Source organism: Hemitrygon akajei, chromosome 1 (assembly GCF_048418815.1).
Source record: "Hemitrygon akajei chromosome 1, sHemAka1.3, whole genome shotgun sequence".
Classification (NCBI taxonomy): Eukaryota; Metazoa; Chordata; class Chondrichthyes; order Myliobatiformes; family Dasyatidae; genus Hemitrygon; species Hemitrygon akajei.
Genome location: NC_133124.1, coordinates 94,159,942 through 94,177,881, shown reverse-complemented (window position 1 = coordinate 94,177,881; position 17,940 = coordinate 94,159,942). Strand labels below are relative to the sequence as shown.

General features: G+C 37.3%; 1 protein-coding gene across 11 annotated transcripts in view; it reads right to left on the bottom strand.

The window, feature by feature from the left end:
• adgrb1a (adhesion G protein-coupled receptor B1a) overlaps positions 1–17,940 on the bottom strand; it is a 575,895-nt gene that overhangs the window by 247,759 nt on the left and 310,196 nt on the right. For all 11 annotated transcript variants that reach the window (XM_073048159.1, XM_073048205.1, XM_073048135.1 and 8 more), the window contains 3 exons: positions 15,882–16,076; positions 14,824–14,892; positions 2,744–2,852 (listed from right to left, as the gene is read on the bottom strand). In XM_073048159.1, the coding sequence (XP_072904260.1) occupies positions 2,744–2,852; positions 14,824–14,892; positions 15,882–16,076 (373 nt within the window). The remainder of the gene's footprint in view (positions 1–2,743; positions 2,853–14,823; positions 14,893–15,881; positions 16,077–17,940) is intronic.

Genomic DNA, 17,940 nt, shown 5'->3' with positions numbered 1-17,940 from the left:
GGAAAAAACATTGAATATCAGTTCCAGAACTAAAAATAATTAAGTAAAGCCAATTTCAGAACCATATCATGCCTCTGTAGATAATACTTCTTGGTACATAACACTGAGAAATGTAAAAATATATTTCAGTAAGGTTTCATGTGCTTTACACTAAGCATACACTTGACAATAATAATTCAATTTGCAGTGAAGTGAGCAAGTTGATCCATTAGTTGAGGAAAAATCAAACTCAACTCAATAGAGTTCCCACTGTCAATGTATGCATCAGTCCAGAAGAATTATGAAGACTGAGTGGTCATCCAATGCCTAATGTAATGTTAACAATGTTCAATATAGTTTAGCCATTTCCTCAAGGAGTTAAGAGGTATAAAATATGGTCACTTTTGATGAACAATCAGGACACAGGTTTTCCATCAAAATCCAGGGGTAAGAAGGATTCTTCTTCTCCAGTAGACCAAGTCTATGGATTCAGATTGCTTGTATAGGTGAGAACAAGCAGATATTTGTTCAAAAGAGGTCGGTATATTGTTAGGTAAGAATTTTTGGATTATCAGGGAAGCTAAGATCATTGCACTGGACTGAAGTACATATTTACTGTGATCAAACTGAAAGGTGAGTCAAGCTTGTGAAACTGAAAGGTCTACTTATGAATTCCTAAGACTGAGATACAAGATGAGAAAATACAAATTAGGAGCAGGATTATGCTCATATGGTTCTTCGAGCTCACTTTGCCATTCAATAAAGTAATGGTTGAAATTATTTTGCCATCAGCTTCAGTTTCCTATCAGTTCCCCCTAAATGGTGATTTTCCTTTAATCTAAAGGAGGGCTTATAGCAATCAGTGTACAGTGTCCCAGCATATCAGGGGAGAACAAGAATCCTTAATATCATGTTCTTATGCATCAATGATGGCCACTGGTTTAGGATAGGCAGACAATTTTATTTCATATTGGAGCCACACATCAAAATAATTTCTGTGAAAAGTAACATGCCATATCCAATGAGGGTCATTTGTGAAGAACACAATGCAGGCAGCCCCTGCAGAACTATAACAATTAATCTACTTGATTTCTAACTGAGAAAAGTAAGGTCCTTCAGGGGCCTTGAATTTTTTCAATTAATTCAGTGCCTAGTATGGATATGTTAGAGTAAAAGTTTTGAGCCATGAAAGCTCAGAATATGTTTGACATATTAAGAATGAGGGAAAGAATAATACCCTCAAGCAAATGTCCTCTGCAGAACTCAATTTTTGAAGATGTACTTGTTGCATGCATTCTTATGATAAAAATATGACTTTTAATTTATGTAGACTCTATTTCAAAGCTATTTTTCATTTATTCTGCTCTAGACTTTATTGTTCTTTGGAAGCTCTCCATTCTCATACCTTAAAGGGATCATACAAACACACTGAACACAATTCACTTTTCAGTGACAAGTATGGCTGAACTATGTAAATGAAAACAACAAAGGAGAAAAAAGCATAAATTTACATAAATAATTATACTATTAAGGCAGATTATTTTGAACTGCTTTATCTGTTGTACCACTCTTATTTTCCATTATGTCTCACAATCCTTATAAATCCCATAATATTTTCAATAAAATCATTTGAGGTTTGGTTGAATCACAGCCTCATAAATATATGTTCAAAAATAATCCAGTTCTTACACAAACATCTTACTGCATAAAATTCAAAGGATAAGAAGCATCAGATTGTGAACATAAGATTTGGAAAATCAGGCAGAAATTCAGCATATATTAAGACTATTGGTACTATCCTTGGATTTGTATGCAAGCATTTGAATTGTTGAGGGTTTCATTTCCCCTGGTGACACTTGCCTTAATGAGTGTGCCTAAAATTCAATTGTGGACCACTTAAATATGGTAATGTTTGTATTCAAGCAGTTCCACAGCTGTACTCAGCAAGACAACAGAAATCATCTGAATGAAGAGATTAGTGTCATACATTTTTATAGAGGAAAATAGAAAATACAACAGGCTGGTGGACATATGGCAGATAGATTTTAACACTAAGAAATATTAAGTTTTACATTATAGTAGGAGGAATGAGGGGTGACAATAAAAACTTGCAATTGTCAAAAGGAATAAAGGGATCTGAAGAACAATTTATGTACATAAATCATTGAACGTGGCAGGGTCAGTTGAGAAAACACTGAAGAAAAACATGATCTCTGGCTTGGTAAACAAAGGCAGCATACATGAGCAATGAGGCAATAATGAATCATAATAAAAACCCACTTTGGCCACCACTATACTACTATAGCCAGTTCATGACACCACACTCCAGGTAAGATGCAAAGGTCTTAAAGAGTGTTCTTCCAGGAATGAATAATGTGGATAAACTGGAAATGCTGGATTTTGCTCTCTTTGGAAAAGGAACGGATGTGCAGAGATTGACACAACTCTTCCCATTTTCTCTATTTGATCACAGGAAAACATTTTTAAAATTATTTTAAGGCTTCAACAGCTTTTCAGTCATGGCAGATTTACTTTTTCTCCCAGTCTTTTCAAACTCCAGCCCTCCCCACCCTTTCTGACCTCCAGTTCTCTCTCGATTGATATGGTATGAGCTAGGCTGTACACAGTTATTTGTTACCCTAAGTTTATTTTGCTTTAGTTTAATATTGTTATTTGTTAGTTAATTTTCAAAAACATCAGAAACTAAAATCAATCCCACATCATGTTTAGTGAACGTTCTAGAAGTTATAAAAAATCAGCATACCTAGATTTTCAGTGACAAGATAGGAGTCTCTGAAGTCATTCAGTCGAAAACCAATGACATCAATAAAATTCTCAACAGTCTGCATCACTTCCTTTGAGTTTGGCCCAGTCTGTAAAATGAAAACAAAACACCATTTGAATTGTAGCAATCACAAACTCAACAGAAAATTGTCTAGAGTGCCATCATCCCTGGAAAATCACACCATGTAACAATGACAGCTTATGTAATATGCTTGCAAAATTCACTTCCAATGGAGCACATAGATGGCTTTGTGATTTGGCACACTGCCTCCTACTTGAGATGGATTTCTGGGCAAGTATTTCAAGAGACAGTATTCCATTACAATTAGTTCAATTATATGACAACCAGCATCCATTTCAGAAAAAAAATACAATATCTCATCTACAATGATCAGTCAGGCAGAGCAACTGGCCTTTCGCTGGTCCCCATAATCTTTTATCCTTACCTCAGGTCACAGTATTTTAGTAGTGTATTACCATAATCTGTCCCATAGCTCATGCAGAATGTGACAGACTGGGTACTCTACTTGAGTGGCCAGTTGTCTCCAATTGCTCTGTCATGATTCTATAATATAAAGAACATAATCCTATAAAGAGGGACAGAGATGAAAAAGGGGGAAGTGCAGAAATGAATAATAGTGTAAGAATGAATATATAAAGATGCAGTACAAATAAGAGGCTGAAAAGTGAAGGAATAGAGAGTTGCTAGAAGAATGCAGCTAATCAAGGCCATCAAGTCAACAAACAAACAAAATGGTGGAAGACCTGAAGAGGTCAAGCAGGTAAGGAAAATGGAATTTCACATTTAGGGTTGAGATAATCCATCTGGACCTGTCTCTTTCTATTTCTTCTGGCCATTTTATTCCCAATATTTCTCTCCTTTTGCACAGGAAACTGATTATTAATGTGGGGCATTACTTAATAGCCATCAAATGCTCAAAATATTATCAAATATGTTAACAAAGGAGCCCTCTCAAAGATGCGAAAAATATTATTGAACTACTGGGCATCATAGCTAAATATAGATAGCAAAGTAGCGTATCAGTTGACATAATTGCTTTACAGTGCCAGCAATCAGTCACCAGGGTTTGATTTTCACCGCGTTCTGTAAGGAGTATGTACTTTCTTGCCGTGACCGTGTGGGTTGACTCTGGGTGTTTTGGTTTCCTCTCATATTCCAAAGACGTACTGTTATGTTTTGTAACTCCAAAACATAAAAAATAATCCAAAGGAAAAAGACAAGGGAGCTGAGAAATATGAGTCTAACAGTTTTTACTTTAAGCAAAGTGTGAATATATGACCTGGTAGTGCCAAAACATTGTAATTCACATATTTCATATATATACCATGACCAACTATATTTAAACAAAGAATGCTTAATCAAACAATATATTTACAATATTACTCAAATATTGCTGAAATATTAAATATACAACACTTCTCCCTGCTTAGCTATAAACTTCAACTCTATAGAATGCATCTCAATTCATACACATACTATCTAATACAACTGCTATATAGACATACAGAGCATAGTACATTTTAAATTGTCCCATTCAGGCCAAAAGATTTCATTGATGTGGAGGATTTCTTGCTCTTGTGGGATAATGTCTTTCCTGACAAGTGAGGTCACTCTGCTTGGCAGGTGAGATCTGTAGCAAACAATCTCAGGTTCTGGGATCTACTTCATGGTGGTTATAGTAGATGATTCTGAGATTCACATATTTTTGACAGCTGAACCAGGGTGCCAGGAAATGATTCTAACAGCTCTGGATGCCTGCCTTCTCCTTCCTTTTTTTTTCCTTCTAGTTTGTGCATCTTGATCTTGGAAAGGTCAATTTAGTTAACTGTAGTGTCTCTTATTTATGCTTCCATTGCTCCTTTTTGGATTCCACATCCACAATATCATCTTATGAATCCTGTTTTCATATCTCCATTGATTCCTCTCTTTTTTTCCTTCCATTCATCCAGTTGGGCTTTGGTCATTGCATCTACTTTTACAAGCTTTTTTTTTTGTCTACGTTTGAAGTTCATGCAATAACCTTCATGCACACAGAGTAGATTCTGGTTCTTCATACTCACAAACGCTGTTTGCAACTTCTTGAAAGTCTTGGAGCTGTCTTCCACCTTAAAGCCATGCCACATTTCACAAGTAACTGCCTGATTAACATATCAGAAGCTTCCTCAGTTATGTTGCCTACAAAAACTGTTGTAGTCAGACCACTGTTTTTTGTCACTTTCACACTTCCTCTGACCAACATGGTCCTTTTTGATCCAATATGCTTTCCAACCAGAGGCACGGAGGTTGGCATCTATTTGCCCTCTGGTGGGTAATGGTTCATGGTATTCAGCATGGAGACAGTTGTGCCATTATCCAGTACCCTTCTTAATTCACTTTGTTTACTCTCTTACAGAGGATGTGGCATGCAAATAGTGGATGGATCTCCAATCAAATTGTAGTTGTCTCAGCCAATCATGCCCGCACAATGGTGGCCTTCCTGTTTTTACCATATTCAAGCCCAATGTGGCTTGTTGGTTGTTGTATTTCATTGTTACGAATATTATTCCCACAAGAGTTAACTTTTTCCATTGTAAGTTCTTAGTTGGACATCTGCAGGCTTCAGTTCAATGTCATTGAAATGTCATTCAAACCCATTTAATGAAAAAACTTAAAGAGCCAAGCTAGTGCCAATTCCATCTTAATTAATTTGTCACTCACTTCTAGTGTAAGTCATATTGTTTGTCTATTGTTAATTTTCGCACTGTAAATCTCAAGGTAACTCAGTCCTGTGTCATTCTCTTCATTATCAGATTTTCTACTAATAGCGCAGAGTAGTGCTCTTTTCGAAACTAGAACTTGACTTTTTTACCATTTTCTCTTCCCTGTGCAGTCCATTTCTTTTTGTCTGGCTGACATGCTCTTTGTATACACTCTACTTTATTATGCATTTAAATCTGCATTGGTCTGGTTTTGTAATGCCCCTGGTCCAATATTAACATAATTTATTTGGCCAGGGCAGTTTACATTTAGAAGGTGCAATTTTGTTCATGCTCCCTTTCGTTCCTGACTGCAACTCAATTTTATCTCTGTCAATTGTTTCTATTGATAACAGCTATTTTCAACTGCTCTAAATATAAGCTGTGCTTCAATTAGGAGCCATTTTTAATGCTTTCTTGTCAGATTCCAGAAAATAAATGATTTCTCAGTGAATCATTAAACCCATTACCAAACTGACAATTCTCAGACAACTTCTTCAATTCAGTATGATGAAATGGACTCTCATTCCTTTTGATTCCACTGATGAAATCTAAAATGTTCTGCAACCAACAACGATTTTGGTTCTACGTATTCCAGCATTACTTTCATATTATCAGCCAAGCTCATTTGGTTTGGTTGGAGCAGTCAAACACTGAAGCAAACTGTATGCCTTTAAATCCAATGCACTCAGCAAAATTAGTACTTGTTTCTCATTGGCTACTCCATTTGCTTTAAAATACTGCTCATACCATTCCTTATACAGTTATCTAATATGTAATCAAACACGCCAATCTTTCTGAAGTAGCCAGCATTTTCTGCTCTTTTTTTAATGATTATTATCACCTGATAACTCACTCTTTATGAACCCGTGAATTCTTCCATTTTCTGCCTTTTTTTAAACTCGATCACATTTCCTTTTGAGAAGAAAATGTGCTGCTCTGAAAGAAAAAAATTGTGCTGTGCTTTTTAAGTCGACCAATTCTCGCTGTGCTTTTCTAAATTTGAGTATCTCACTGTGCTTCAACAGCTAGGTAGTCATCACTGGATGAAAGGGAAAAGACAGGAGCCCAGGAGAATGGGTCATAATTTCAGTTTTACTTTAAGTGAGGCACGAAAATATGAGGTGTGTTAGCTTCATGATGTATGCAATTCACATATTTCATACAAATATTATGATGAATTAGTTGAACAAGAATGCTTAATCAAATGAATATTTACAATGTTACTCAAATATCATAGATACATTAAATGCACAACACATACTGTTAGGGTTAGTGAGTTGTGGGCATGCTATGTTTGTTCTGGAAGCATGGCAACTCTTGCAGGCTGCTTCCAGCACAAACCTTACTGATACGATTTGACGTAAACAATGCATTTTCCTGTATGTTCTCGTGTACATGTGACAAATAAAACTAATTTTTAAAAATCACTACCAACAGCCTGTCAGCCTCCCCTCCACCCCCATCTTACCACACACACCCATAATATTATTGGAACTGGCTTTTATGGATGGGTGTCTTTAGGTTGGGTGTTCATAATCTGGGGATGGCCTGTTTTGAGACCTGGAGTCTAGATGATCAGCGCGTGCGTGCACGCACACACACACATACACACTCCTCCTTACCCTCACTGCTTTATCCTTCTTTCTCCTAAAGAAGAACAGTAATCAAACAAGAACTAAACCTAATGTTCCTTTCTCAGAATCAGAATTATCATCAGCTTCTATGACATGAAATTTGTTGTTCTGTGGGCAGCAGTACCTTAAAAAGACATAAAAATTATCATAAATTACAAAAGAAATAAAAACTGTCAACAAAAGAAATAATGTGACCAGACTGATGGTGGAGGGGAACAAGCAGTTCCCAAATCATTGAGCATGAGCCTCGAGGCTCCTGAGCCTCCTTCCTGATGGCAGTAACGAGTAGAAGTCCATGATGGTGAGGGTGCATTCTGATAGTGGCTGCAGTCTTGAGGCACACGCACAGTAGGGGGAAGGGGTGTGCCCACAATTGAGCTGGCCAGAATCTACAACCCTCTGCAGCTTCTTGCAATCCTTTGCATTGGAGGCTCCATACTGGGCTGTGATGCAACCAGTCAGAATGTTCTCCATCATCGTACATCTGTAGAAATTCAAGATTCAAGATTCGGTTGAACAAGTTAGGTCTTTATTCTTTTTAGTGTAGAAGGTTGAGGGGGGGACTTGACAGAGGTATTTAAAATTATGAGGGGGATAGATAGAGTTGATGTGGATAGGCTTTTTCCATTGAGAGTAGGGGAGATTCAAACAAGAGGACATGAGTTGAGAGTTAAGGGGCAAAAGTTTAGGGGTAACACGGGGGAGAACTTCTTTATTCAGAGAGTGGTAGCTGTGTGGAACGAGCTTCCAGTAGAAGTGGTAGAGGCAGGTTCAATATTGTCATTTTTTAAAAAATTGGATAGGTATATGGACAGGAAAGGAATGGAGGGTTATGGACTGAGTGCAGATCGGTGGGACTAGGTGAGAGTAAGCATTCGGCACAGACTAGAAGGGCCAAGATGGCCTGTTTCTGTGCTGTAATTGTTATATGATTCAAGTATATTTATCATCAAAGAACGTATACATTGTACAACCTTGAGATTTGCTTGCTCACAGGGAGCCACGAAGCAAGAAACCTTAAAGAACCCAATTTTAAAAATAAAAGACCAACCACTTGATGCGCAACAGAAAGAAAAAAATACAACTCATGCAAACAATTGAAGCGAACAACAGCATTCCGAAACAAAATTGAGTCCTCAGATCCAAACCCCAGAGCAGACCAGATTAGGCCCAAAGCCTTGCTTATCAGTTTATAATATTAGTGGGCATGAGCACAGCAGCCAGGGCTGCCTCCAAAGCCTCAGTGCCAGAAAGACAACCATTGCAGCAACTTTGTTGACATACAAAATCTTGTCAAGTTTCCAGAGAAATAGAGCCACTGCTGTGCCTTCTTCACGACTGTATCAATATGTTGGGCTCAGAATAGATTTTCCAAGCTGTTGACACCAGAAACTCCTCACTTTTTCCACCGATGACCTCTCAATGAGGAATGAAGTGTATTCTCCCAACTTCCATTTCCTGATGTGCACATTTGCTTCCTCGGTCTTGCTAATTTTGAGTGGGAAGTTGTTGTTGTGACACCAATCAACCACCTGATCTATCTAACTCCTGGATGTGTCCTCACCAACATCTGTGATTTTACCAATAACAGTGTTTTCAAGTGCAAATTTATAGATAGCGTTTGAGTGCAGAGAGAGTAGGGTATTAGGCTAAGCACTCATCCTTGAGATGCACCTGTGTTGTTTGTCAGTGTAGAGGTGGTATGACTGATCCATTCTTCCTGAGAAGGAAGTCAAAGATCCCCTTGCAGATGGAGGTAGAGAGCCCATGTTTTGAAGCTTGTTGATTAATACTGGGGATGATGGTGTTGAAATCTGAGCTGCCATCACAGCAGCCTGGTGTATGTTTTGTTGCTGATTAGATGCTCCAATGCAGGTAAGAGAGCCAGTGAGTTTGCATCCACTGTAAACCTGTCATGGTGGCAAAATAATTGCAGTGAGAGCAGACCCTTGATCAGGCAGGAGTTCATAGTTGTCCTATTCAACCTCTCGAAGTGCTTCATTAAGGTAGATGTGATCTTGCCATAAAGGTACATTTTTTTTGTGAATTGAGATTCCAAAAGAAACCAGGAAGTGTTTGTTTGCATAGCACCTCGGAACTTATTAGCTCAGAGACACTGCCGAGTGAAAGATGGTGACTTGCAAGGATTGTTGATGAATCCAACAGTTATAAACTCAGGAATAACAGACCCAAATCTCTGGTAAGAAACTGCATGTAAAGATGAATGTATAAACTAAAGCAACACACACAAAGTGCTGGAGGAACTAAGCAGGCCAGGCAGCATCTACGGTAAAAAGTACAGTCGATGTTTCAGGCCGAGAGCTTTGCCAGGACATTATTTGAAATTAAATATCATTTGTATCTAATGAAGAAATGAACGAAGGGCCCTAAATTGAGAATTACTGTGTCATTCTGCACTCGTGTGAAATGACCAATGTGGCTCATACAATCTACTCAGTCTTGTCAGCAGACACTTTTGATAAAACTAGTTTGATTGTCCTCCGTGCTAACTTGATTCGTTATCAAGGCAATACACGTTGAACAGTGACTAAAGAACATATATAGCAGAAAATCTTATTGCCATCCATTCTCACTCTGAGCCACCTCTTCCTCGATAGTTGCCATGGCAGCAGAAGATGTGGCTGGATACATTCAAATCTGTGAGAACTAGTAACAAATGTTTTCTGCTTTTTATATTCAATGGAGAGTGATGTGATGAGTGTAAGCATATTAACCATTTAACTGCCACCAAAAATAAACTGGTGTTTTTTTTTCTTTTGCCAATGCTGAAACATTATCAGCCATGTTTCACTCAAAATGTCAGACTCTTTCAAAAATAATTATCACTTTGGCAAAACCCCAGCCAGAATTTATATCATTTTTATTTAGACTCCATTATATCTTCAGAATCTACTTATCTCTGAACATGCAGTTTAAAATGCTTCCTACCCCAAAAAACATTCCACAAGATATCTGGGAACAGCGCGGTACCATCCCTTTGGCATATTGTAGCCAGGACTCCCGTGGAAATAAGGACAAATTGAATCGGATGATAAGAGCCTTCAGCTCCAGTCCTTCTTATAACCACGGTCTAAACATGTTTGAAAAAAATTGGCATCTTATCCACAACCCTAATTTTCTTGCTCTGCATCAGTGGACTTTTCTGCCTAGTGCATTGCGGCAACTAACTTATCAAAGTTACAAGGCTTCCTCAGCAGCAAGCCACCTAAAGGGCAAAAGTGTGGTGGTGCAGGGAAACAGTACTCAAGTCACATGTCAATCTGATTTGGAAACACTTTAGCATTCATCAACCTTGTTACAAAAACCTTAAACAAGCTATGTAAATTTTGCATCAACTTAACCACACAGGTAAAACATTGACACACTACTCACTAAGATGATATGCGGCCATAGGATACAGTGCAACATACACACACAATGCTGGAGCAACTCAACAGGCCAGGCAGCATCTATGGAAATGAATAAACAGTCGACGTTTTGGGGTGAGCCCCTTCATCAGGACTGGAAAGGAAGAGGGGAGACAACAGAATAAAATGGCAGGGGGAAGGGGTGACTTCTTCTTTGGGATAAAATAATCCTGCATCTTCCAAATTTCTCCCAGTAACACCTGCCATTGCTGCTCTGCTGTCATCATTGTGAGGATCCCCTTCCAATCATCTTTTACCAGCTCCTCTCTGGTGCCCTTGTAGTTACCACAACTCAACTGTAATATCAATACATCTGACTTCAGCTTCTCCCTCTAAATTTGCAGAATGAATTCTATCACATTATGACGACTGCCTCTTCAGATATCCTTTACAATAAGCTGCCTAAATAAATCTAATTAATTGTACAACACCAAATTTAAAATTGCCTTTTCCCCAGTGGGCTTGACTATAAGCTGTTCTAAAAGGCAATCTTATAGGCATTCTATAAATTCTTTCTCTTAGAATCCGGTGCCAACCTGAATCTCCCAGTTTCAAGTCCTTCATGACCATGTATTTTCTAGCTTCATGATCTTTAAATAAAAGCATAGGTTTGCAAATGATTTAAAAATATTATGGAAAATTGTTCCAATGGAATTTGCAGCTACAATATTTGCATTTCTGATCTATAATGACTGCAAAACTGTTAATGGTGGAGCATCTGATATCCAACAAAAAAGACTAACTTCTTCAGGTGAAGTGATTTATTGGATATGGCCATTACCCAGCAGTATTGTGACACAGATGTTACTTTCCCCATACCAAGCTTGATATGATAGATAAACCTGAACTGATAAATGGTAACAACAACAATATTAATAATAAAAATAATAATACAAGACTGGGTGGTTAGCAAAAAAATTATCAAAAATACATAATAAAAGATCAGAAAATTCAAGATGATAAATGCAGAAAATGCCAAGAGAAACCGGAAACAATCCAACTCATTACAGGATCCTGCAGCAGTTTAACTCAATCTGATTACTTGCACAGACACAATCAAGTGGCAAACATTATCTGCCAAAATCTTATTTTAAAATACAAACTCATAAAAGAAACCGTATGTTATTATAAGTACAAGCCTGGTCTAGTTTTAGCATCAGAGTCCCATAAATTATATTTCAACTAATCCATTATCACAGGTGGGACAATCCATAATAACCATCCAGATATAGCAATACAGGACCAACTTACTTAATAGATGTAGCCACTCCAAACACGCATAACATACAGAAATCAATACGCAAGAAACATCAGAAATATGCTGAATTGAAAGATGAAACTGAAAGAGTATGGAACATGAACAGGGTATACATTGTCCCAATAGTAATATCTACAACTGGTACCACCCTAAAGTCACTACACAATGGCATTAAACAATTAGGCCTAAACAGCAACATTTATGTAAATCTCCTGAAAGCCACAATACTAAACACCATGAGAATATTCCAAAAGTTCTTAGTAATTGAGAAATGAATGTGCTTAGCAATGCCAAACCACACATTTTACCAGCTTGAACTGAGAAAGAATAAATAATATAACTTTATTTATATAGCACCCCCATTTCATACATTAAGATGTAGGCTCAGAGTGCTTTACATTGATTGTAAAGATAAATCAATATAGTCATAAAATTACGAAGCAAACATTAAGAATCATAAGTAAAGACAAACGTTATATAGAATAAAATGTAATCAAATATACCAAATTTATAAATGCAATCAACATGAAGAGGCAGTAATTGAATCGAATTGACTTTATTTATTGCATCCTTCACATACATGAGCAGTAAAATTCTCTTCATTACATCTCGATCTCAATATACAATGTGCAAATTACAGTAGCTTGTAATACAGTTGGCCCTCCTTATCCGTGAGGGATTGGTTCCGGGACCCCTCGCGGATACCAAAATTCACGGATGCTCAAGTCCCTTATTCAACCTGTCTCAGTGCGGTAAGCCTTTGGACCCAGGAGAACCCCAGACCTTATATAACCTGTCTCAGTGCACTGGATATTAGGACCCGACGTCAGAGCTCTGAATCTGCAATGTTTCTGTTCATGAAAGTAATCACGATCGCGATTGAAAATAATGTGGAAATAATAAAGCGATCGGAAAGAGGTGAAACGCCATGGGTCATTGGAAAAGCGTTAGGCTATGTCGGCCAACGATTGGAACAATTTTAAAGGATAAAGTGAGAAAAGCTCTGCCCCGATGAAAGCTACAATTATTACTAAGCAACGCAGTAGTTTAATTATTGGGGTTTGTGGTTTTGGGTTTTTGATCCTCCACATGAACCAGGCACTGTGGAGAGCGCACGCAAAAGCGATCTGTTACTGGATCGAACTAGAGCCCGGTGCTGAAACATACGTCCTTAAGTGTTTTATATGCATAGAAAGGTAAATTATATACTATATAATAAGACAAACATTTGACTAACTGATGCTAAGTAACACCGGATATACCTGTTCTGACTTACTTAGTAAAAGAACTTCGGATCTTTTTCTAACCCGATCCATGATAACCTACGCACATCCTCCCATATACTTTAAATCATCTCCAGATTACTTACAAATACCTAATACAATGTAAATGCTATGTAAAATGGTTGTTATACTGCATTGTTTAGGGAATAATAACAAGAAAAAAAAGTCTGAACATGCTTGAACAACAAGTGCTGGAAGAGCACTTCCAGGTTTTCGCGATTCATGGTTGGTTGAATTCGCGCATGCGGAATTCGCGGATAAGGAGGGCCAACTGTAAGTAGTATGTAAGTAAGGTATACAACAGAACAGTCACATAGCTTAGAAATACAATTGTGTCAGCATGAATTAATCAGTCTGAAGGCCTGTCCCAGAGCCCGTTGGTCCTGGCTTGAATGCTGCGGTACCATTTACACTTATAGTAATCCTATAAGTAGGCCAAATTAAAAAGTTTTTTTTTAAAGAAGTATTTTGAAGCATTCCTCTGTACTAGCCTGGCATATCTCAGTCGGTAGAGTAATCGATAGAGTAAAACGGACACAGGCAGCCAGTGTAATAATGCCAAAACCGGTGAAATGTGCTCAGACTTTCTTCTTTTTGTTTAAGATTCTTGTTGCAGTATTTTGAACAAGCTGCAGTACTTGTTAGGCAGCCCTGACAAGAGTGCATTACAGTAGTCTACTTGGCTAAAAACAAAAGCGCATATCAATTTTTCTGCATCTTGCAATGTTCTTTAAATGAAAGAATGTGGTCTTAATAATATCGTTAATATGTGATTTGAAATTTAGCTCAGAATCAATAATAACACCTAAATTCTTTACTTCTAGCTTGATTTGTAAGGCCAGAAGGTCAAGTTTATTTCTAAGATTCACACTTTTTATTGCTAACAATAACAAAAAAAATCAGTTTTTTTCTTATTTAAGGAAATTTATATTTATTCATTCCATAATGCTAGTAAGACATTGGAGCAGAGGGTTCAGAGCCTCAGGGTCTAGACAAATACAGTTGTGTGTCTTGTACATATTTGTGGTAATTCACCTTCTGTTTTGAAATATTCTGATCTAACAGGAGCATGTAGAGTGAAAACAACAATGGGCAAAGAATTGATCCTTGCAGCACACCAAACACAATGTCATGGATTTTGGACGCACAATCACCACAACTAACAAAGAATTTTATTTCCGTTTTATAAAACTGAAATCAGGCTAAGGAAGTACAAAAAGTCCTACCCATTGTCTAAGGCTGTTTATGAGAATGCTGTGATCTATAGTATCAAATGCTGCACTCAAATCAAAGATAACAAGAACTGATATGTTACCTGCATCGGCATTAAGACCCAAGTCATTAACTACTTTAAGAAATACAGTTTCTGTACTCTGATTTTGCATCTTTACATCCATCAAACAGCTTTCAAATGAGGCAAAACATTGCTGAAGGAAAGGTCAAATGCAGACTCAAAAAGCAACTTAATTTTCTGGGTGTACAGGTATCTATATGTATATCCAATTATATATGAACTAGGAAAATCAATTTCTCATTTCAACTTTAACTCCAATTAAACAGTCCAATCACAGCATGGTTTGCTGTCAAAAGGAGTTGTAGAGGATTGACCATATGCATTTAATTCAGTAAATAATCAATGATTGCTTCAATAGAACTTTTTTTATTATTTAAAATTTGACTTTCTCTTTAACTCTTACCAGCTGAGCTTCTTTCCATCTTGGCTTATTTTCTTCTGATAACAAATTGCTTACTATTTGAACAAAATTCTGCAAAACAAAAAAAAATGTATATTGCAACATTAATGATAAAATGAGCACTTCAAAAGCAGAATAGATATTAGATTATATGTGTAGTCAGTTCAGTAATATGTACATGAGGCGCCGCCGCAAGGTTCCCAGCATCCATGTCATCTTCTCAGGGCTATCATCAGGCAGAAGTTACAGAAGCACAAAGTCCCACACCACCAGGTTCACGAAAGGCTACTTACCTTCAACCACTTACTTCTTGAACCAATCTGCATAACCCTAATCACCACCTCAATATAGGGACACCATAATCACTTCAATTGCTTTGCACTTCTTGGACTTTGTTTTTCTATCTAATTTTAATTGTGTTCTTTCTTGTAAAAGTTGTGTATAATTTTGGTTTAACTTTTTTCTTGTGAATGCTGTAATTTTCAATAATTCTCCAACAATATCCCTGAAACACAACAGAGTAAGAGATACATTGTTTGGAAAAAGGGTCTTGGCCTGAAATGTTCGATGTTTGTTCATTTCTATGGATTTTGTCTGAACTGCTGAATGTTGTCAACTCAATTCTCACAACAAAGATAGCATCAGACAACTGGCTGTTGAACTAAATAGTAAAAATGATGGAATACCCTAACTCTCCTTGGTTTCTTCTACTTACAACTCCGTAACTTTTGCTGGAAGTATGAAAGTGACATTTTTGGCATAAGAATGATTTGAAAAACATATAATCCAAATATAAGAAAATTGAAAGAATAAACAGTTGAAAAGTTTTATGTGAATAGATTTCAAGCCTAACTGCTATTTAATCCAATCATGACTGATCCATGTCTAATGCCCATTTACCTACCAGGACACCATACTACCTCCTCTGAGGTAGCAGATTTATCATTCTCAGCATAAAGATACAGAGCTGGATTCAGTATTAGATTGCATACAGATCAGAGCAAGTGAAAAGACTTTTATTTCATATCTTTTCCATCAATAATTTGTCACATTTTACCAACCTGGATATCTCCAGAGACAGGAGTGTAATAAGCCCTACGGAAGATTTCTGTCACGTTCTTCAAAATGTCAAGTAAAGCTAGAATGTCTCCACTGTAGCTTGTTCCTCCCTCGGAAGTGTCTGCCAGCTTTCTTATAATTGCTGATACCCCATCACCGATTAGCCCCCGCTGGGCCTTCGTTAGGTGTTCTCTTGTCTGCAGATTAAACAAACATGTTGCATAATGCACAAGACTGTGAAAATACGAGCCGATTAATTTGGCATATAAACTATTTTTATGCCCAACACCAATACTTTTTTTGCTCTTAAGTTCATTCATAAACTATGCTGGTAATATCCATGATAATAACCAGAAGGATTATTGAGCAATCTAATCACAATAACAAAAAATACTTGCGTTCAGTTGTACTTAAATGATATGGGTATTTTTCATATTTAGACTTCTATTTTAAAGTACTTAAATGGACCATGCGCTCACCAAATAACCCTTTTCAATTCTTTCAACAGCAAATATTTTTCCTGTGTTATAAAAATAAAATATCAGTGGGCTGTGTATGAAATTCATTAATGACTTTCTAGACTGCCCTTGCTTTAGAAGCATTTATTAAACAAACACCTCACACTATTCAAATTATCTCACAATGAGGCTCCAAGCCTCACTCTGTTTATTAGCAACAATACACTTTAATCAGCCATTTTATTTAAAGAAAATATTTATATAGAAAAATAGAATGTAGTTTTTAATTTAATTGTCACCAACAACATTGCATAAAAAGTGTTCCTCGTTATTTTCCTACTCTCTGGAATTCTTGTGCAGAACCTTTTGGCTTTCTCCCTTTCCCTTTCTACTTTCACTGTGTGTTCAGTAAAATCTTTCCAAGATGTCTTAGCATTTTACTGGATAGCTGCCTCTTCTTTTGTAAGATGTACTGTGAAGATTCCTTGCATAAGTGAACTATTTAATTGCAAGTTACTGTGATTTGTTGGGGTCAGGTTTGGAGAGGAACCTCATGAAAGTAACTCTACAAAACTAATGTGCAGCAAAAAGGTTCTTTGGACAAGGTTGATTTCTAAGGCAATTTGTTTCAGATATTCAAACAGGCAGAAGTGTCTAGAGCATATTCTGGCTCTATTTCTGAACAGTGCCTGCAGTACTTTGTTTTTTATAATTCACCATCATCACCTTGGTAACCTTGACAGCAAATTGCTTTGCTTGTAGTGCAAATCCTTTGCTTCCAACTATGGTAATTCAGCACACCAAATACATTTGTGTAGACCCTTCCACAATACCACCAGTGTGCCAAATCCATACTGATGGAGCAACCCTCTTATATTTTACAACAGTATCTGTCCTTCCCACAAAGTTGTGATGGCAGGAATAAGTTGAATTACTGTGCTCCACTTCTATCAGGACTGGGAAAACCTGTGATCATGCCTCAGATCTTGAACAAAATGCATCAGGGAACAACTAGAACCATCATTTTCTTATCATTTTTTGGTGCAACTGGCTGTCACTGACAAGGCAGGTATTATTGCCCATCCCTAATTTCACTTGAGGAGATGGCAGTGGCTAATGGAGGAGGGCCATCTTCTTAAAAAGGGATACCCACATGATGCTGTTTGCTAGAGAGCTCCAGGATTAATATCCAGCAACAATGAAGAAACACTGTTATTTTTCCATGTTGGAACGGTGTATGTCTGATGCTCATGTATTTTACGATAGTAAATAACTGCAGTATGTTTGGAACTGGCTCTTATAGTTTCCATTTTGTACCAGCGGTGGACAAAATTAATGCTAAAGGTAGTTGATAGGTTACCAAAGCAAGTCGACTGCTCAACCCTAAGTGGTGTTGAGCTACTTGAATGATGTTGGAGCTGTACAATTTCAGTCATGTGGAGTGTGTTCCACACTTTCCTGGTTCATAGCTTGAAGCTAGAAAGAATCTGGGATGTGATAAAGTGTACCAATCTCATAGAATACCCAGCTTCTGAACAGCTGTTATAGTTATATATTTATGTGACTGGGCTTAGTTGCATTTCTGGTCAATAGGATGTTGATG